The 20,203-nt window shown below is 47.3% G+C and overlaps 9 protein-coding genes across 9 annotated transcripts; 4 read left to right on the top strand and 5 right to left on the bottom strand.

The window, feature by feature from the left end:
• Nucleotides 1–354: 354 nt before the first annotated feature.
• GLAREA_01387 (uncharacterized protein) lies at nucleotides 355–1,545 on the top strand (the record flags this gene model as incomplete). The annotated part of the gene is made up of 1 exon (XM_008088603.1): nucleotides 355–1,545. One exon carries the CDS (start codon nucleotides 355–357, stop codon nucleotides 1,543–1,545), a length of 1,191 nt encoding a protein of 396 aa, XP_008086794.1.
• A 1,919-nt stretch (nucleotides 1,546–3,464) lies between these two features.
• Nucleotides 3,465–5,118, bottom strand: GLAREA_01386 (MFS general substrate transporter; the record flags this gene model as incomplete). The annotated part of the gene is made up of 4 exons (XM_008088602.1): nucleotides 3,465–4,160; nucleotides 4,212–4,308; nucleotides 4,357–4,913; nucleotides 4,963–5,118. The coding sequence occupies 4 exons, from the start codon at nucleotides 5,116–5,118 to the stop codon at nucleotides 3,465–3,467; spliced, it is 1,506 nt and encodes a 501-aa protein (XP_008086793.1).
• A 2,145-nt stretch (nucleotides 5,119–7,263) lies between these two features.
• On the bottom strand, nucleotides 7,264–8,364 carry GLAREA_01385 (uncharacterized protein; the record flags this gene model as incomplete). Its single annotated transcript, XM_008088601.1, has 1 exon — nucleotides 7,264–8,364. The coding sequence occupies one exon, from the start codon at nucleotides 8,362–8,364 to the stop codon at nucleotides 7,264–7,266; it is 1,101 nt and encodes a 366-aa protein (XP_008086792.1).
• A 974-nt stretch (nucleotides 8,365–9,338) lies between these two features.
• GLAREA_01384 (uncharacterized protein) lies at nucleotides 9,339–10,790 on the top strand (the record flags this gene model as incomplete). The annotated part of the gene is made up of 3 exons (XM_008088600.1): nucleotides 9,339–10,033; nucleotides 10,084–10,453; nucleotides 10,500–10,790. The coding sequence occupies 3 exons, from the start codon at nucleotides 9,339–9,341 to the stop codon at nucleotides 10,788–10,790; spliced, it is 1,356 nt and encodes a 451-aa protein (XP_008086791.1).
• A 409-nt stretch (nucleotides 10,791–11,199) lies between these two features.
• GLAREA_01383 (FAD-binding protein) lies at nucleotides 11,200–12,856 on the top strand (the record flags this gene model as incomplete). The annotated part of the gene is made up of 5 exons (XM_008088599.1): nucleotides 11,200–11,331; nucleotides 11,396–11,479; nucleotides 11,542–12,414; nucleotides 12,480–12,693; nucleotides 12,741–12,856. The coding sequence occupies 5 exons, from the start codon at nucleotides 11,200–11,202 to the stop codon at nucleotides 12,854–12,856; spliced, it is 1,419 nt and encodes a 472-aa protein (XP_008086790.1).
• Nucleotides 12,857–12,981: 125 nt separating this feature from the next.
• GLAREA_01382 (GroES-like protein) lies at nucleotides 12,982–13,989 on the bottom strand (the record flags this gene model as incomplete). Its single annotated transcript, XM_008088598.1, has 1 exon — nucleotides 12,982–13,989. One exon carries the CDS (start codon nucleotides 13,987–13,989, stop codon nucleotides 12,982–12,984), a length of 1,008 nt encoding a protein of 335 aa, XP_008086789.1.
• A 1,018-nt stretch (nucleotides 13,990–15,007) lies between these two features.
• On the bottom strand, nucleotides 15,008–15,700 carry GLAREA_01381 (uncharacterized protein; the record flags this gene model as incomplete). The annotated part of the gene is made up of 1 exon (XM_008088597.1): nucleotides 15,008–15,700. The coding sequence occupies one exon, from the start codon at nucleotides 15,698–15,700 to the stop codon at nucleotides 15,008–15,010; it is 693 nt and encodes a 230-aa protein (XP_008086788.1).
• Nucleotides 15,701–16,071: 371 nt separating this feature from the next.
• GLAREA_01380 (uncharacterized protein) lies at nucleotides 16,072–17,338 on the top strand (the record flags this gene model as incomplete). Its single annotated transcript, XM_008088596.1, has 6 exons — nucleotides 16,072–16,164; nucleotides 16,300–16,450; nucleotides 16,504–16,552; nucleotides 16,605–16,682; nucleotides 16,736–16,831; nucleotides 16,879–17,338. The coding sequence occupies 6 exons, from the start codon at nucleotides 16,072–16,074 to the stop codon at nucleotides 17,336–17,338; spliced, it is 927 nt and encodes a 308-aa protein (XP_008086787.1).
• Nucleotides 17,339–17,913: 575 nt separating this feature from the next.
• On the bottom strand, nucleotides 17,914–20,186 carry GLAREA_01379 (PYP-like sensor (PAS); the record flags this gene model as incomplete). Its single annotated transcript, XM_008088595.1, has 4 exons — nucleotides 17,914–18,465; nucleotides 18,517–18,985; nucleotides 19,033–19,183; nucleotides 19,466–20,186. 4 exons carry the CDS (start codon nucleotides 20,184–20,186, stop codon nucleotides 17,914–17,916), a joined length of 1,893 nt encoding a protein of 630 aa, XP_008086786.1.
• Nucleotides 20,187–20,203: the final 17 nt, after the last annotated feature.

Genomic DNA, 20,203 nt, shown 5'->3' with positions numbered 1-20,203 from the left:
TCAGCGTACAGGAAGGACTAGAATTTGCAAAGCCCCGTAATTAGTTTCATTTCTGAGCAACAACTTTCAATAGTGTTGGTTGTATCTTACATTTTTTAGATCAACTTCTAACTTCAACTGCAGGGGGGGTTGGTACAGTGCGCTAGTACGGAATAGGAAATAAATGTCAGCTCTTCGGATTGGTCAGCCAAGGTACACTACTGACTACCTCCTTTCAGTTCCCTACATCCTATATTTCAACATTTCTTACATTCTTGGGCCCCGTTTCCAAAGAGAGCCATAGGATCATATCACTGATTAGGAAATTTAAATAATCCCCGTCTAGTTGACTGTTGATCGATGAGGATGCCCACTATGCAGGCACGCCCGGAGATCTGGAGAAAGGACGACGATTGGAGTACAATTAAGGAACATGATGAAAGAAAAAAGCGCCAAAATCGACTCAATCAGCGAGCTTATAGAAAGAGAAACGAGAAAACAGAAGCTGATGATGGAAAACCCCGCCCATTTAAAGTTGAGCGTTTTCGAATCTCGGAACTGTCAACACCCTCGCGTGAGGATAAATCTCAGGAACAATTACTTCGAGCGGACAAGACTTTGAAAGAAAGAGATAACAATTCCCGTATCAAGACAGCAGTAGTGGCGAAGTTGGCTCCGGGGGCATCAACAACGCCATTGGTCGAGCTTGAAGTTGATTCTCAAGAACTATTTGAATCATTTCTGTCGGATCCTCCAGATATAACACCACTTTCCGCAGCAATCATTGCTTCGATCCGCTCCACAACTCCGCCTTGCATAGTTCAACCAATCGAGTTCCCTTTATCATCCGATCACTTGATACATCTCATCCACTACAACGTTTACCGGGCACTTATAACCAATAAGCAGCTCTTAAAATCCCGAACGTACTTAACAAAACTAGACAACCAACTAGTTTACCCGTCTCATCTCGACTTATGCGAAGGTCTCTCGTTTCTTCTACCAAAGGAACAAGCTTCCCTTCCTTCGAACCTGGAACCGACGGCAGTGCAGATGAATGTACCGCATTCATCATGGCTGAACATGTTTCCATATCCGAAAATTCGAGATAATCTTATTGCACGACAGTATCATTTCAATCAACTTGATCTGTGCAATGATCTTTGGGGAGAATGGTTCATAGCTGATCTTGGGAACTTGGTTACGCCAAGACAGCCGACTCCTGAGGACGACGACGATGTCACAGCTGGGAGAACCGGAATGATTGTCTGGGGTGATAGTTGGGATCCAGCAGGCTGGGAGGTTACCGAGGCGTTTGTGAGGAAATGGGCTTGGGTTGTGGAGGGTTGCGAGGAGATATTCGCTTCGACGAATGTTTGGAGGGCAAAGAGGGAGTTGGCACCACTTGATTTTTCGGCTCTTCGAGTGTCTTCGCCTGTGTCGGTCGAGAACTCTGAGTATGAAACACAGGTATCGACGGGTTCGTGGGAGGAGATTTTGGATTCTCAGCAGGGTGAAGTCTGGTCGTGTCCGAGATTGTCGGGGATGCCTACTCCCACGGATTAAAGGGAACCAGATGGCCGAGCAGCAGTGTTATTAGGACACTGAGCGACTACTTGGTGCTCGGGTAGTGGACAGTCCCACGTCTTTGGGGACAAAGAACAATCCGGCATCCAATTCTATGTCCCTCGCTATAGCTCGATGCTTCGATGGCGTTTTGGCACTATGTCAGGAACGAACTGTGGGTTGAAGTCTTCGGAAGCCAACGTATAGGTGTTTTGTTTCTAAATATTTGTACAAATGTTTACCACAACATCAAGATATATACGCACAGAAAAGCCATATCAACAGGCACAATACGGCAAAACTTGTTTGCAGCCAAGAAGCTGATGTTCGCTTTGAGATATATCGTCCTGTCTCCGGCACAACAGATTACTTGACCTGCCGGCAATTCTGCTCTCGGATAACAAGCAACCTTAACGAGTCCAACAAGCACCGAGCCTGTAACTACGATGCGACAACTCTTCATGCTTTTGAAGGCTACTACTCGGGACTTGCTATCGGAAACAACAATCAGAGCTAAGCTCACAGCGTTCAGAATGAATTAATTGAGTGTGATGACGACATATGTCGGGATCAGATTCGCATTTCAAGGAGTTCATGGTTGAGACTCAACACCATGGGCGTTCGACATCAAGAGTATCGCTTCCGCCAGAAGGTTGGATTGCTCAGTGCACCAGTGGATACTGTCCCTTTATCAGAGATCATCCGGGGTGTAAATTGCGGGCAATTTGTCTGTACTTTTGATTGGGTGGTAGCATACAAGCTCCTGGCACTACTTCTGTTTGTCTTTTGAGCTGTTTTTGGTTGTGTCCTTAGTTGTGTATGGTGGTTTGGGATGGAATCATGATGGGGAATTTATAATTTCATGTGTGACGGTTTGACGTCAGAGGGTTGTATTTCTTCAGCATAGAAGATGATCTTCAAGAAACATGTAATGACAAAATACCATTTTCAAACCCCTCCGTTATACCACTGCACCACAACCTATTTTAAAAGATGAATTTTCATTCTCACGCTAAAAGTCATTTACTTCACCTATCTATTACATTCAAGGTACGAACGTAAATAAACGAAGAGTTTCGGTATATGTAAGATCTAAGTATGTATATTTTTAATAATTTAAGGATGTGTGGAGAACAGGGTAGACTTAAGAATTTAACTAAAGATGAGAATTCAAATGAGTATACGAAATTAAATAAAGATGAGAATTCAAAGAAAAACAAGAATTGAAATAAATATAGTAAGATAAAAGAATTTAAATGAATACAATAATTCAAATAAACTCAATAATTCAAATAAATATCGTAATCTTAAGAAGTATGAGAACTAAGTTAGATATAAAAATGTAAGCAAATACAATAATTCAAATAAACACAAAAATTCAAGTAAACACAAAACTTCAAGTCAACATAAGAAATCAAGTCTAATATAAATAAACCTTAACAGAAAACGAAATCTTGTAACCAATACAACCACCGAAGTTTATACAGTAGCTCAAATCAACAACACAATTAAGTGGATATGAGAAAAAAAAGGAGAAGAAATGAAAAAAACACAAGCGAGTGTCACAGTATGATTACCTATCTTTAGTCATTTAATTCATTTCTTGTGAATGTGAATTGATGGAAAGGAAACTGTAGAAATATGAGAAAGTGTTGACGGTTGAGGACTGGCAATGGGAAGGATTGACGAGTGGTTAGGTGGTATTAAGTGTTTCAATTATTTCTCTAAATCGTAGATAAATCTCTTTCATAAATCTACTCTTTGCGTAGTGATTATCATTAATACGGCTAGATAACTCCAGTATCAAGATCACAAAATTGTTGAAACTTGAAACCCCACAGGACTTGAATCCATATTAATTACGGGTATATCTAAAATCCGCACCACAATCCCCGCACATCCGATCTACAACATCTCATCTACTCCTTCACAGTCTCCTTCTCCTCCACCTTCCTCTCCCCTAGACTCTCAACCTCCCCCTTTCCAAGGCCTAACTGTCTAGTGTCCCATCCGTTCTTCTCTAGATACTCTCTGAACCTGATATCCTCGAGCGTAATCGTATCCTGACCAATCTGCGGGATGAACCAGAACGCAATGATTGCACTAAAGATACACAGCGCACTGGAGACATAAAATGGATATTGCGCGGTGGCGTTCGTATCACTACCGCCCGCTTTCTCTATATACGGGAAAATATAGGTGCCGACGAACGCGCCGATTTTGCCTACCGCAGCAGCGATGGCGTAGTACTGGCCTCGTACGCCTGTCGCACATGTTTTGGAAGCAAGGAGACCGATGTTGTCGCCAGGACCGAGTTCGCCGAGGGAGAGGAAGATACCGTAGACGACTGCAAAGCCGCCGACATTACCGGGTTTGGCAAGGGTTGGGTAGAGACCGGCCATGAGGAAACCGACAAGACCTTGAAGGGTGACGCCGATGACGAGGGCGTAGCGTGGGCCGACGAAGTCGGAGAAGAGGGAGCCGAGCATGGCGCCGGGGATGTAGAAGAGGTTGATGACGGTGTTCCAGCCGAAGGATTGAGCGAGGGAGGCGGTTGAGGGGAGAATGTTGCTGAGGATTGTGGAGGAGAAGATACCGAAGGAGTAGGTTGAAAACTAGATTTTGTTAGATGATGTGATAGGGGTTTTGATTTTAGGGAGACCTACATCATAGATGAACCAGATTAGACTGACTACGAAGAGCCGTGGACCGTAGTATTTGAGAACAAGACCATATGGAATTTTGGCATTTTTCATGCTCTCCCTAAAAGCCTGTTAGTGCTGAATATTTTGGTTGGTGTAAATTTCTTACTTCTTAAATTCCTCAGGTTCCTTCAACTTAAGTCTCAACCACAAAAGAACCAATGGCGGAACAACGCCCAAACCAAGAGAAATTCTCCAGACCGCACGGAGATGATTATCACTACAGATAACAACCAACAAATACGGCACAAAAGCACCAATAACAAACCCCCAATCAATCATGACATTCGTAAAAAGAATAAACCATCTATTCCTCGACCCCGCCCTCAGTTCTCCCGTAGCTTCAGAACAAGCCACAGAACCAGCAGGATACTCTCCTCCGATTCCGATGCCGACCAGAAATCGGTACGCGGTGAGAGCAGCGAACATGCCTTGAAGTGAGCCACCACCGTACGCACCAGATCCAAGAGCTGCGAAGATGATGAGGATGACGGTGGAGAGAAGCAGCGAGTTCGATCGAGACCATTTATCGCTCGTATATCCGAAGATTAACATGCCGAAAACAGTCCCGGCGAATGTGATGGCAGAGATGTTCTTTTGCGCGCCAGATTCGGTGTATGCCTTTCCATAGAGCTTCTTTAAGATGGTGGAGACTGAACCGATGACCTGAGTATGTCAGAATGTATATTTTTGATTTAATCTTTTGAAGTCTTACGTTATTGATGTATCCATCTGAGAATAAGCCAGAACCGCACGCCATCGCAGGCCAGATCCTCTCCCATCTCGTCTTGGGGATTTCGGCCAGAGGATCGACATTCTGGGTGTAGGGTTCTGCTTCCGTCTCGGCGACGGGTTTCTTGCTTCCAAACATGGTGTGGAGATGGCGACGAGAAGTGCGCGACGTGTGGGAGGTGTCTGGGAGCTGACCAGAGGGTGAGGAGGAGGAAGAAAATAAAAATGTCGGCTTGCGCCGTTAGTTATGTACTTGACCGAAGGAGGGGAGGATTGGCCGAACGCCCCGCTGGGGTAGCTACCCTTGTCTAAGCTAGGTAGTCTAATGCTTGTACTTTCTGTGATATTGTGTTTGTGGGTGTCGAGACTCCAGTACCACCAGTAGTCCGGCAGCTTTACTGAATAGAGTAATAGTGCGATACGCTTTCTCGATGGCTTGAGCAAAGCATCGTGCATCGAACGTGGCATACAAGCCTTTGAAGCTTAACAGTTTGGACTAGTATCTACCTTCTTGTTCATATCCGATATTTCATTCACCTAAGCTGACGATGAATGAAAACCATTTTTACGGCCGTGGCCACTCCAAGTCTGCGGCAAGATATCCGTTGCGATCGATGTATCCGAAGCTGTGGACCATTGAGCTCTGGTCTACTGGTTCGTCATCGTGGAAAACAGGGTCTTTGAGCTAGAGCTGACAGCCAGAGATACGGAGACGGAGTGCTGGATCCTACACTGGACCAGGCCAGATTAGATACTAGGTCGCCTGGGTTGTCGTTACGTGTATGATCGCATCGAGAGAGCACGAGGAGATGAGAGTTATTTAGCTGCAGCAACATCCATCCGAATCATCTGTAGCATGCAACATGGTTACCTAGGTAGGTACTTGGGACTCACTTCGGGGTCTTGAAGGATCAAACAAAAGTTGGTACGACATGTCTACGCAGCATGCACAGGCCTCGTACCGATCAGAGACCGCTACGGCATCCCGCCCTCGTGGTCTCGTGCACTACTCCCCAACACCACTACGCCCCACCTCCACCTTTTCTTTCCCTCATTTTCTCAATATCATTCAGTAAAAAGAATCTCAGATGTCCGTTCCATACATAACTGCCAGCGCACCTCAATCATATCCGTGATAGCTCATTATCTCTAATCATCCTTCCCAGCCACATCCATCATCTCACGTCGCGATAAATGTCTAACGGCACATCAACCTCGGCGTCCAACCAAGCCCTGCCAAAAATGCTTGTTCAAAAGCTTGAACCAATGAAAAGGAAAAATAGCGGCATCCTACAAAGTACGTGCATGCCCAGCCGTGATAACCACTCGCCTACATATCCCGGCGTCGCATTCGGTGATCCCGAATCCTCGAAGGTAGAAGTGGACTTGAGACGCTCACCTCTTTGCGATACGGCGGGTTCGATTTGAGATGCACGATCAAATTCGTAGAATGGTGTAAATTTTGACCTGTTGTAGATACCTGTGATAACTTCATTGTACTGTAATGTGGCAAACCCGAAGTATATCCTGCTCTAGTACGAGAAATATCCGCGAGGCAAGAAGGCGATAGACTTTAGACAAAGAGGTGATTTGACACTCGAAGTCGAAGCCCATAACTCCTAGAACGCGATACTGTACCGAGAACATAGTAATCCTTCCAATCAGTGAAGTACCGCACGGATTCAACCCTGGTACACCATCTCCCATTGAGCGGCCCTGTATGCATTTCTGGAGTAACTTCAAGAGACGTATAGCGCCAATCTGGCATATCCAACTATATGCAGTCCTTAGTGAGTGGACGATCGCTGAACACCAGGAATATGCCCACGTGGGCATCACTCGCTCCATTGAGCCTAGGCCACACATTTGATCTCCAGAGGACCGCACATCAATGTTTCGCCAGCTCCTTCGCATACCTGCTGCGAAAGCATGCCTATAGACGGTCCGGATGAGTCTGAGTTGACATTGACCAAGACAAAGCTCGCTTAGTCCGTAGCAAATGAATCCCGAAATTCAACTCATAGCCATTTGTTTCGATGCCGGTTAGTATTTCGAACTTGGATGTCTGCTTCAAGCTCTCCAACATCTTCATCGAGTCCATCGAGTCTGATGAGTTTTACCACACGCAGATAGTGAGGTGCGGATTCAAGTGTAAGGCCCGAAAGAATTGCCACCATGGTCGTGATTGATCTCATGTATCGTAGAGCAGCCTTATGTACTTGCTCTTACACCATCTTTCAAATGTGTACCGCAATTAAAGAATCCCGCTGCCGTGTCGTCCACTTCAATTGAAGACCCTTTTCTTTGCTAAAGATGGCGTTTCCCGGAATGTCTGGATTGCCGGTTCCATCATCGGTAACCAAGATTTTGGCAAATTCTGCAACACAACCGCAAAATCCCTTTCCGCCGAGCCTTGAAGCCACCAAACCTGATTCAATTGCAGGATCATCATCAAGTGATAGCCAACTATTGCCAATGCTCTTGGGTCTTTCATTAACACCAATTCAACAAATCGTTTTGACACCAGTCCTGTAAATTTCAAAACATGCCTCGCAAAAGCTGCTCTGCTCAATTTGTTCAGATAATGAACAGAGGTTGTGTAGGCGTGTCGAGTCTCTTCGTCTAAGCTTGGCTCAGAAGAATCCCCAAGGCCATCGAGTAAGAAGTTGAACTTGTCGGGATCTTCCGGCTCCACCTGATTGATCTGCTCCGCAGTATTTTCGTATTTGATCAACGTCTGGATTTCGGGCGATCTAATGTGCTCCCAACAGAGATCTATCACACTTCTTATGCCATGCCAAGGTTGAAACCAATGCACTAGGGAGTTTTCATCGTAGCCAGCAGGTACAATTGATTCACTAGTGGCATGAAAGGCGATAAACGTGGAGGTTGCAAATACAACCTCAGCATTCTCACTTGTAATTCCTTTTGATACTTGGTTACTGTGCTCCGTGATTGCGCGAAGCATATGTGTGTGTGCGGCCTTGGTAAGAGATTTATCAGGGTCCGTAAGATGACGAAGGTGAAACGCCGAAAAAGCGAGTAAAGCTTCCATTAGATGCGGCGTTTCGACAGCCAGACTGATGATCCAGTTCGACCAGACGATCTTGGCGCCATTAACAGCGTACTTGTTTGCAGAATCCATCATGACGGCCTCCTCGCGGCGTGTCATGTCCATATAGTGATGGAAAAGCTTCATATCCAAAAGTCGATCCGATGGGATACTCATGCTGGGAGGAGGAGATGGAAAGTCCCGCTGGTGTCTTAGGTATGGCACTGTAAGAGCCAATTCCATTGGAGATGCACCCGGAGAAGTCGATTGAGACAGGGATTCATCGGTGCTTGGACTTGACACAGAACCCGTCCGGAGCGTCGGCGGTGTCATTTGCAATATTGACTTCATGGAAGCAACATTGCTGAGCAGTCCATAGTCACATAAAGCGCCTGATTTCATACAGCTGCCACATTTGGGATGAATTTCATCGCACTATTGATGTAAGGTTGTGATATCATTAACGGAACTGGGATTCTGTACAAACCTTCATCCTCCTCCCTTTACATCTCTTACAGCCCCGGCGACTTTTTGTATGAGCCCTTCTTGTTGACATGGCTTCGAATATTCGCGTCCACGAATACGAATATTACACTTTGGGATCTGTAGTAAAAGCGGGCGTATCCGGATTTTTTGATTAATCCCCGTCAGAATATCGAATCAAGCGTCTCCTCTGAAAGCAAAACCATTAATTCTGGAAGGGTTCTGTTGAGACATGCCGCTATTGTTCTCATCCACAAGAGCACAAGCAGTAGGTCTCAGAGGGTATTAGACGCGAGAGATGTAGGTGATGTCCAAACACAGACTGGGAAAGATTCAACCTAGAGAGATGAAAGCGTGTTGTTGAGTGAGAATAATCTTCGGGTCCGTAAGTCACTTGGCGACTCAGCCTCTGTGGCTACGTGGTGAGATAATTGAGTACGTCGTACCTAGGTAGCTTTATCTTACCGAGCTTTGATATTTGGAACGAAGAGCTTTCAAACAGGGCGTGATTTAGGGACATGGACTCTAGCAGCAATTGAATTGAAGACCAGATGGAGTTGAGGATTTCTCAAATTTGTTGATGTAAAAAGAGTCAAGATATTCACGGACCCGGAACCGAACATACATCCGACTCGGCGGTATGAATCTGTGCCGCACTACGGTTGCCATGTAATACGAGTACGAGGACAATTGCTTGCAAGCAGATAACGAAGGTTCTTATCAGCACGCATTTTCGCGTCTCGCGTCGGCTAAGTTGGTTCATCGTCGCGTCAGCATTGATTCAACTTCTAATCAATTCAAACCAGACAAGAATTCCGAAGAATATGGCTAGCCGAAGACACCTCGTCCAGCGATCGCGAAATACTCAGGAAGAAACAGATTCTCCTACAAGGACGCCACAGCGTAGTTCTCTGAGTGGTGCGCAGCGGCTGAATACAGAACTTCCACCATATGAACCGCTCGAATGTGCTCTTACGCCGTCGGCGCGAGAGCAGTTGGAGAGACTGAAGCATAGTCATGATCATGGCAAATACAAAAAACACATCAAGTCCTCAATTTTAGCTGTCACTGAAGCCGCAACCTCGAGCAATGACCGACTTTACGAGCGAAAAGCTATTGCCCTGAAAAAAGCAGAGAAGCGGGAAAAGGAGGGCAGAGAGGATGAAGAGCCGACGCAGGAGGAAAAGGAGGATGCGGACTATCTGAGAATATTGAACAGAAAAGTAAAAACAATGACTCAGGAAACAGAACAGGCATTGAGGGAGCTTATTGATTATGATGATGAGCTGGCTATGTTCACAAACCGGCTTGAAGTGGTCATTCAAGCTCTTGGAAACGCCCCTGCTCCCCAACACACCGGACGACGACCAAGAGTTAATGCTGATGGAGAGGGTGACTCCGATGATCCAGAAGATCAAGAGCCGGAAGAAGCTGTGCCTGTGATTGCCCCATCAGATATTTACAAGAGGGCTCTTACAGAGTACGAGAGGGAATACCGCTCAAAGTCAATGAGGGCCAGGTATGTTAAAGTTTCGTTGCATCTTAGTTGTTATGCTTATCACTGTTCAGATATGATATCAATGACTATAAGAACTTCAAAAGAGTCGTTCATGATGCGCAACACCCCGAGGAAAATGCACCACCTGTACCTCATGCGAATACTTGGTTTCCAGAAGAAAATGCTAGACCCAACGGCAACGGTGGTGGGGATGAATCTAGTGACGACGAGATTGAGATTGCATCTGCAACGGCAAATCTAAAGGATCTCTTCACAATGCAATATTTCAAAGAGCCATGGACCAGCAAAACCTGCGGCCATACCTTTGAGAGATCGGCGTTTCTTGACTATCTTCAGACGAGTGGGACTGATTGGCAAGAACCTCCTCCATCTAGACGTCGGGTTAGAAAGGTCAAGTGTCCACAAACAGGTTGTGATCAGGTAAGATTCAGATCCTCTTGGTTCAACACCTACTAAGGGTCTCTAGATGCTTGTACCAGAAGACTTTTCGCTTGACAAGGTTATTATGCGACAAGTGAAACGTGCCCAAGAAATTGAAGCCAGGGGTGAGGATCCAGATGAAGATGACGATGAAGACGCAGCTCCTCGTGGGACACAATCTACGCGTCCGCAGGAGCTTGAAAGCGATGATGATGATGAGGAAGAGGATGTTCCTGCGCGAGTTTCACGCGTCAAACAAGAACGGGCGACAAGCCGCGCTCCAATGGGTGGCCGTGGGAGACCTGCTGACGATTCAGATATTGAGATGGACGACTGAATTCAATTGATTTAATCACCATTTCCTCTGATTTAATGTGCTTATCTTGTGCCTAAATTTGTGTCACTACCGCGTCGTGACTACAAACGGGTTCGATGGGTTCTTCTTGTAAGTAACAGCCTACAGACTGTCAGTCATCTTGACTCTCCTTCGAATCATGGCCTTATCCACTTGTCGAAGACAACTAATGACCATACTTCTTCTGCCTGTCCCGTTTCGTCTCTTTTGTCGTGGGACGTCGTACAGCAGTCGAAGTTCGTCCTTCGTCGTATTACAATATTTGAGGGAGGTACGACTCTGAGGTATTTACCACATCGCATAGACTACACCAACATCCCCGAAACCTTCATCCTTCACTAGAGCAAGCAAGCCTCCTAAGATTTTCAGCTCCACTGTCTCTCCTTCGAAAATGGGTTCAGTCCAAACCCTTGACCTCGAACAACTTCGAGCTAGGCTCTCCGAGACAGCAGAGATCGTGACGAAGGACGACTCTCCGCCGGAGTTGTATCAAAAGAGTATTGCAAGATGGTCTGAGTCCAGCGTAAGAAAGGGTGTGCGTATGACATTACCAGGTTATGCAGGCCCAATAGCTGATGGTAGGATAGAGTATTATAATCTTCCCGGCGACAGTCGAGGATGTCTGTGTGGCCGTGGAATACAGCGCTGCCAGTGGTCTTGAGGTTGCTGTTGTACGTGATCACCTTTTCGTTCTTATTTATTATGATTCCACGCTGTTTGCTAACACTTCTAGGTCGGCGGACGTCACTCAACCAGTGGTTCTTCATCTAGTGAAGGCGGAATCCATATTGATTTGGCCAAAATGAGAGCAGTTACTGTTGATCCTACAAATAAAACAGTCACGGCCCAAGGAGGTTGTCGATGGGAAGACGTAGACACTGCACTTGCAAACCACCAACTAGCTACCGTTGGCGGTACTGTCAACGACACTGGTATTGGCGGTCTTACTCTTGGTGGCGGTTACGGACATCTTATGGGACAATACGGTTTGGTAATTGACAATCTGCTAGAGGCAGAAGTTGTGCTCGCCGACGGGAGCGTACAAAAGTGCTCTGAGTCTGAAAACGAGGATCTCTTCTGGGCGATCCGAGGAGCTGGTGCTAGTTTTGGAGTAGCGACTTCTTTGACCTACCAGGCATATGATCAGAAAAATGATACTTGGGCAGGCCTTCTCTTCTTCCCCAGGGAGCGGGTCAGAGACGTGTTTACCGCTGCCAATCACCTGCTTGATATCGGGGATGGGCGATGCACCCTGCTTCCTGCATATGGAACTCCTCCGCCATCATTCGAAGTCATTATTTTAGTCGCTGTTTTCTTCAATGGGCCTCAAGAAGAGGCTGAGACCTTTCTGGAGCCGCTTCTTTCGCTTAATCCTTTCCTCAATACAACTGCATCGGTTCCTTATGATAATTGTAACAGCTTGCTGAACCATGTGCTTGGGCCCGGATTCAGACGGAGTTTCAAGGGTTCATCGATACTTGTGCCGGTCGCTGTCGACTTTGCAGAAGAGATCTTGAGAGACTTCGAGGAGTTTGTGGCTAGAGTCCCGGATGCGAAAGCGAGTGTTGTTATTTTCGAGTATTTTCCATATAAGAAAATGATGGAGGTAGGGCCAGCCCCCATACTTGTTTTCACACTGCCCTTGTCATTGTTGCTGATGAGATCGCTTAGGTTTCTCAAACATCAACCGCATTCGCGAACCGTGGTGCAATCGTGGGCATTATTCTTGCACCGGGCTGGACTGACCCTAAAAACGATTCAGTCTGTAGAGAATGGACGAGGACTATGTATGCGAAGACTCGGGCCGATAGACTGAGAAAGATGTCTGAGGGCAATGTGGATAGTCTTACGAAGACTACTGTTGGAGAATACATGAATCATGACGGTATTAGCATCATCACTTCTGTCCTTTCTTTGCTAATGATCGATTAGGCCTGGGTGCTGGCCCAAAAGTTTTATACGGCGTCAATTACGATAGATTGGTTGAGTTGAAGAAGAAGTATGATCCTAAGCGTCTTTTTGGTAACGGGCCAAATTCGATCATATGAACGATGTAAGCGGCAGGTGTTTTTGAAATCTGTTCCGAGGAAAACGCTTTTCAATTCCATTCTTCGGTCACTAAATGCACGCTCATTATCAATCCACCACCATTAATATATACAAAGCTGCAAATCTACAAAACCTTAACCACAGTAGTTCCAGGTTTCCCCTTAACACCACCCTTCAAAGCCAAAGCCCAGCCTTCCTGAACACCCTTCTCACTCAACCCTTCCACAACATTACTAACACTAGCCTTAATGACCCCCTTCTCATACAACCCCGCCACCTCCCCAAGTAAATCCCCATCCCCGTCCACAATAAAAAAGAACCCATCCCCCCTCTTCTCCACCTCATCCCACCCCTTAACCCCCGAAATCGCCGGCGGCGGACTCCCAATCGTCACGATCTTCCCTCCGTTCCTAACAAGCGGAATAGCAACCTCCAAAGTCTTCTTCCCAACACAATCAAAAATCACATCTACCTCCCCCAAATTTTTCACCAAATCCACCCAATTCGGCTCCTCTCGATAATTAAACACCGCATCCGCACCTAAACTCTTCAACTCCGCCGTCCCTTCTCCACCCATCGCAATGACTTTCCCGCTCGCACCAACCCAATGCCGGATACACTGCACGCCCATCCTGCCCACCGCCCCGGTAGCACCAAGAACAAGCACTTTACTCCCCTCCCTCACCACGCCCCCATTCCGTACCCGTAACCCCTCAAACACCGTCAACCCAGCTCGCCCGAGGCTCGCCGCCTCCACAAACCCCATTCCCTCCGGGATCTTCGCGAGATACTTCTCCTCCGCGACGGTATACTCCGCCAACCCCCCTTGCCCATAAAAACCAAGGAGGCCGAATACTCTATCCCCGATTTGGAAGCCAGAGTCTTCAGGGGCGGAGACTACGACGCCGGCGATGTCGTGGCATGGGATACGCGGTTCTGTGGCGGAGGGAGGGTATTCCCAGGATAGTTCGTAGGGGGTGATGGCTGTGGCGTGGATGCGGATGAGGAGTTGGGTTGGGGAGGGGACGGGGAGGGGGTGCGTGGGGTTGTAGGTTAAGTCGGTGGTTGAGGCTACTGTGGAGGAAGACCAGGAGGGGACTTTGAGGAGGTTTATTGCGTGCATTGTTGACATGGTGTGAGGTTGGTGGTGTGTTTACGGGTTGTTATTTGGATGTTTGGATGCTTGTTAGATGGTTGGATGCTTAGATGGGTAATGCTGTGATGTTGTAGGTTGATGAGTTATTGAATTGAGATAGGTGTCTTGACTTATATACATCCTCTCACCAACCTCACATCTTTCGAGTCCTTCAACTCATATGCACATCTCGATATCCTACTTACTCATCCTTCTATATCCTGCTCAACTCATCAACTCACATGAATCCTTCCCATGCTGTAGAACCGTCATTTCAGGTTTGTATTGCTGCCACAGAGGGCATTCTCCGCGGAGCCTCAGTGCTTAATTGCACTGTCAGCAGGTAAGCACTTTGTCTTGGTGTTGAGTGGAACCTGAGCCAAAGTCGTCGGACGAGTATGTGGTAATTGGTCGGGAATGCATAGGCTATGTGAAATACGCGAAGCGGATACTGGGACTTGGCGGGAGGAAGAAATCTGGATATTCTATACCATGGGATGAGTAAGAACAGCAGCATATGTGTGCATTTCATTTATTCCGTAGAAATTGGTTGCAGATTCTTGAGAAAGCATTTCATTAATCGACAGTTGATTCATTTCTAAAGAAGTTCTATTCTTTTAGGTGTGGATTATATATGTGCTTCGATCGTCCTGACCTGCAAGTTTGAGCTCCTTTTCATTCTTTTCGATGCGAACTTTTACATTCGTGGTATATAAAGATTCCCAGAAATGACGCTAGACTGTGAATTAAGTACTCCAAGTATAGGTAAGAAAATGGAGTATACTAAACAAACTTTCACCTACATAGTTGGCGAGATTGGTATTGAGTGTTACACTCATAAAACACTTGCTTACTCAGGGGCGTCGGGTGTAAGAGAGCATTTCTAATGAAAATTTAAGATATCATACCTCGTCTCTCTTACCGTTGAAACTACCCTCTTTCTTCATGACCGCGTAGTGCCTCGCCTCCCACATTAGATCAGCCCTTCCTGTTCAAACACTTCATGGGTATTCCTTCACCATTCTTCTTCCGCGAACCTACTACTACTCCCCCCTCCCCTGCCATGCCGCCCACCACTCTTATGTTCCCCTCTCTTCTTCAACACATCTCTATGCTCGACCCTCACATCCCACTCAGGCCACTTCATTCTCGCCAGCTCCTCAACCATAGCAACACTTCTATGTCGTCCCATCTGGCAGAATATGCCAACCCTTAGTTCCTGGACGGAAGCTTGCTTAGTTTCGGATGGCGCGGACCCACTGGAGCTTATTTCATCTTCACTTCCCTCGGATTGCTCTTCTTCGAGATCTTGCACCTGCGTCGCATCTGTGCCTTCGTCCTTTGTGTCTTCGATTTCGGCTTCCGAGCTGGCACTCTTCTCCTCGTCCTGTACCTGCTCGGATTCTTTCATCGCCTCTAATATGTGCAGTCTAATCGCATCGCGTCTCGCAATGAACCCCTCATCACGACTCAACCACTCCCTTAACCGTTTCGACGTCCCAGTATGCGCATCCCTAATATACTTGGGTGGATTCGACAGCGCTCTCAAATCGAAGCTCAAGTTCGCAGGCGGATTTAGCGGCGGGGAATGCGAATGAGAAATCAACACCAGAGTTGAACACCTTGAACTTGGCAATTCGTTCTGTACGAATTCATCCTCTTCGCCAAGAAGCTGCCCAGGCAAAGAAGATTGATTTCCAACATCCATTGCTCGGCCCACGGTCCAGACGCTTCGCAACATCGGCAGCACCGCCCAAAAGAGAAGAAAATAAAGGGTTCTTGTCCAACCGAGGGCTCGGCAGCGCTAGCCAAGTCACGCTTCATTGGTTACACATGCGCAATCAGCGTATCCGTATTCTCCAACCAATAGAAATGTTTACCCCAAGAAATTTCGTATTCATGATTTATATTTCCAGCAATCACGTCCCAGCGAGTACGCGACCCAGCGTCCCAAAGGAGAGGATTCCGAGGGGGGTAGAATTGCGAGATCTTGGGTCGTAGATAATGGGGATGTGTTTCTTTCTGTTGTGACATCTTCTTCTCTGTGTTGTGTTTTTGGATATTCTTGTGTTTTGAGCTATGTTGTCTATCTTGTTGAACGCCGGGTACTCGTTACTGGAAGAGCGCGCGAAGGCAAAGTGTACAAAGGAGACTTGTCCGTTGTCTCTCTCGGTTAGTTGATTTCTTTGGGTGACATGTATACAGCCGGAGTTGAATTTCAGAGCTCTTGAATCAGTCTCTGTTCATATCTCGGAGTGGAACCGTTGTCTTCGTATACCAGGCCGCAAGCTAATCATTTCCCCCCAGGTATACGGATACCTCCCAAACAAAGGCGCAACCTACTTCTTTCTCGTCGCATTCGCTCTATCATGTATCGCGCATATTTACCAAGGTGTCCGATCGCGGTCATGGACTTTTATGATTGCCTTTGGGGTTGGTGCATTCGGTGAAGCTGCTGGTAAGTCCATATACTGGTTATTCTCTGCTCCAGCAGATTACTGACTGTAACAGGTTATGTTGGACGGCTTCTACTTCGAAACGACCCATTCAGTCGAACCAAGTAAGGACTTTTCTATAATACTCGACAAGCTTTCGACTAACTCTATTGAAAGTCTTACGATTGTGCTTGTTCCTGGAACTGTAGCGCCTGCGTTTCTGGCCGGGGGGATATACTTGACTTTGAAACATATGTGAGTATACCCTATTCCACACCCACAAGAAATACCACCACTAACCCCCCCAGTATCATAATCTACGGCCGCAAATTCTCCCGCCTCGCACCCAGACTCTACACCTGGATCTTTATCTTCGCAGACATAGCCTCCATCGTAATCCAATCGTTCGTCTCCCCTCCACATTCCCCCACCTCCCCCCTAACATCTCTAGTCTCGGCGCCGTAATCGCCTCCCGCTCCACCAAAGTGTCTCCGGTGGGCAACAACATCATGATGGTCGGTCTCTGCTCGCAAGTCTTCACGCTCCTAATCTTCGGTCTCCTCTCGCTCGACGTATTCCTCAAAATCCGCTCTTTCCAGGGGCAATGGAACGAATCCACGCTCGCGCTCCGCAACTCGTCGAAATTCAAGGGCCTGCTCGCCGCAATTGTAACCGCGTACGTGACGATTACGATTCGTTGTATCTACCGAATCGCGGAAATGGCCGGCGGGTGGCGGAATCCGATTATGCAGGATGAGATTGCGTTTATTGTGCTCGATAGCGTGATGTGTATTGTGGCGTGTTTGGTGGTTAATGTGTGGCATCCTGGGTTTTTGTTTCAGCAGAGTTATGCTACTACGAAGGCGGAGAGGGCGGGGGCTGTGGATGGGGAGATGGTTGAGAGGGCGTAGATTTGAGTTTGATGTTCGTGGACAGATGGGGTAGTATTTACAGGAAGGTAGAGATTAGACGAGTGCACATATATCATTTTCGTATTACTATATACTTAGAACTTCCCTCATGTCAAATTTCATGACCTCCTAGGCTCACTATCCAAACTCTACGTCAGTTCAAGAAGAATCACTTGAGGTTTTCCTAGGGAGCTCCGAGCTTGTAATCTCATATCACTCGCAAAGAAGTCAGTAAGTGGAAAGTGGACGCCCTAATAATCTTCTAAAAATAAGAGAGGAAGAACGACTGACCTTGAATTCACAGAATCGACGACCATATCTCATTCATAGACGCGAAGTTTCTCGAGGACTACATAGCCAAAGAGTTACACCGTGACGAGACGATTAGGCGAAGCGAATTTCTCATGAGCTCAAGACACTAGGTAGAATTATATGTACAAGAAGACTATTTCATATATCTATCACTCTACACCTCCAAACATCCCACAAACGCCATCCATATACCGGGTATCCCAACATATCTAACCCCCCAAACCCAAACCCAAACTCGCAAATCCATAACCAAAATCCAACCTCTACCCCCTCGGCGGACTCGAATCCTTCATGTACTCAGCATACAACTCCCCATCCCTCACACTCGGGGCCCTACTCCGACTACTCACCCGCGGCGGCAACCTCCCAGCCTGGTCCACACTCCCGCCCCTCCTCGACCCCGTCGGCGTCCCACTCTCACTCCTCGCCAACCTCATCCTCTCCACCGCAAACTCATCCACCATGCCCCCAACATGCACATCCCTCCGTCCAAACCTGACTTTCTCCTCAATCGGCACGAGGATGATCATCCAGACGCCCACGCGATCATCACTGCCTAGCAGCGGCGTACAGCGGATCCATCTCGGTCGCACCTCCTGACCGGCACGCCGCTCCCCAGATTGCGCGTTTTTCGGGAGCCAGAGCACTTTGGCGGTTACGGCGGCGCCGTCGCGGAAGGCGTCTTGGAGGGCGGAGATGGTGGCGGCGGGGCCGCCGAGTTTGGAGAAGAGATGGGTGCGTAGGAGGCCGGGGATGCGGAGGGATGGGGAGACGAAGGTTATTTGGAGGGAGGGGGCGGGGCGGACGAGGAGGTACTAAGAGATGTTAGATGATGAAAAGTGGTTGGGTCAAGGGATTAGACTTACGTGCTGATAGGCGCCTGGGAGGGAGTGGTGCTGCGAAGTACTCAAGTTAACTTGTGACAGATTCAAGCCCTCGCCTAACATCTCGTCTGCTCCTATAATCCTCTTCGCGCGGTTTCTATATTTGACGCTTGTTGGGACGCCTGAGCGGATGGAACTCGTGTCGGTAGAGTCGTCACTACGGCCCATCTTGGATACTACTTCCATCTCGTCGTGGCTGAACATCTGGGTTAGTTCCTGTAATCTGTCGAGTGTGTCTTTGACGCGCTTAGATTGAGTGGTGTCGTATGAACGTCGATCTGTTTCTTGTTCTGGCTTCTGGAGAAGAGAGCGGAAGGACTCGATGCCCATGCCTTCTGAAATAAGCCCTGTAACGTCTATCTGCGCGCCGATGAAGTAGCGGATGGTGCCGCGGTCATCGTAGAGGGGAGCGCACATTAGGAGATTGATGAATGGTGTTCCATCTCTGCGGCTGTTTTTATCAGTACTTGTGGTATACGATAGAAGGAAGGTCCTTACTAGTTGAGTAAGAGTTCGTTACATTCTCTTCCAAGCGAGACGGCTCGTGTTATCCTCATGGTGGTATTCTTGTCAGTTGCTGGACCTTGGAGAAATCGACAGTTTCGATTAATTGCGTAGGTGGTGCCATATTGGGTGGTTTTGTGAAATTCTATGATAATTTTAGTACACCAGAATCTAATTGATAACAGATAAAGTCTCTGTGGTAAATTGGGGTGTGGCTATGTTAAGTCTTCGAGGAACTGGTGTGTATAAACGACTATAGGAACACTCGGCTTTAAGAACTCCAGCGAACTCAAAGAGAGGCACATTTGGGCCGCCAGCTCAACATTGGATATTCGAGCAGATCGGAACTCTTGGGAGAAAGGGGAACAATGATAACTGGAAAGCCCAAAATAATGGGGAACATTTTAACAAAAGCAAAATAACTGACCTTCTGAAGCATAAATGATTGGATTATCATGTAACGAAGGATCCGTAAGACAAAACACCTCCGCCAAACTTCCCACAAGATCCCTCACTACGGGTATGACCTGTCCAGAAATATCCTTGATTATACAATCCGCAACAACATCCACCACCGTATGCGTAACAAAAGCAGGCAACGCTTCAGAGCATAACAAGAGTAATTCTCTCGCAGCGTAGTCTTCGAATCGTACATCTACCGCACCCGCTTGTATGCGACTGAACTTCGCAGTGTCGGTATGTGAAGGCCATCTGATCCTCCTTGCTACCGCGTTGGCGAACTCGATTGCTTTTACAGCTTTCCTCATCTCCAGGTATCGAATGAGGGTCGGGACCATGTGTGAGTAGTATTGGTTCAAGAAAGCCGAGAACCTAGAAAAGAGAGCTTGATCATCTAGAATAAAGTTCAGGTGTTCAGTAGACATCAGCCGCGCCATCACATCCTCAATCTTAACATGCTTCGAATCCGGCGCTGGCGGGTGTAAGTCGAAGAAGGTTGACTCGTCAGCGTCAGGCTGTCGAACAGCGGCTGTCCTTCCGGAATCAGAACTATTCTCGTCGTCCATGGTGCGCAAAAGGAAATCCTCGTGGATCTTGAAATCGAAATTCGAGATTGGAGGGCTGGGAAGACGTGAAAATGGTGGAGGGGAATGGATAGTAGGACTACTATCACCACGGGAAGACTCCATTGGAAATTAGAAAATTG

The sequence above is a fragment of the Glarea lozoyensis genome, assembly GCF_000409485.1.
Source record: "Glarea lozoyensis ATCC 20868 chromosome Unknown GLAREA7, whole genome shotgun sequence".
NCBI lineage: Eukaryota > Fungi > Ascomycota > Leotiomycetes > Helotiales > Helotiaceae > Glarea > Glarea lozoyensis.
This window is presented reverse-complemented; position numbering and strand designations above follow the sequence as displayed.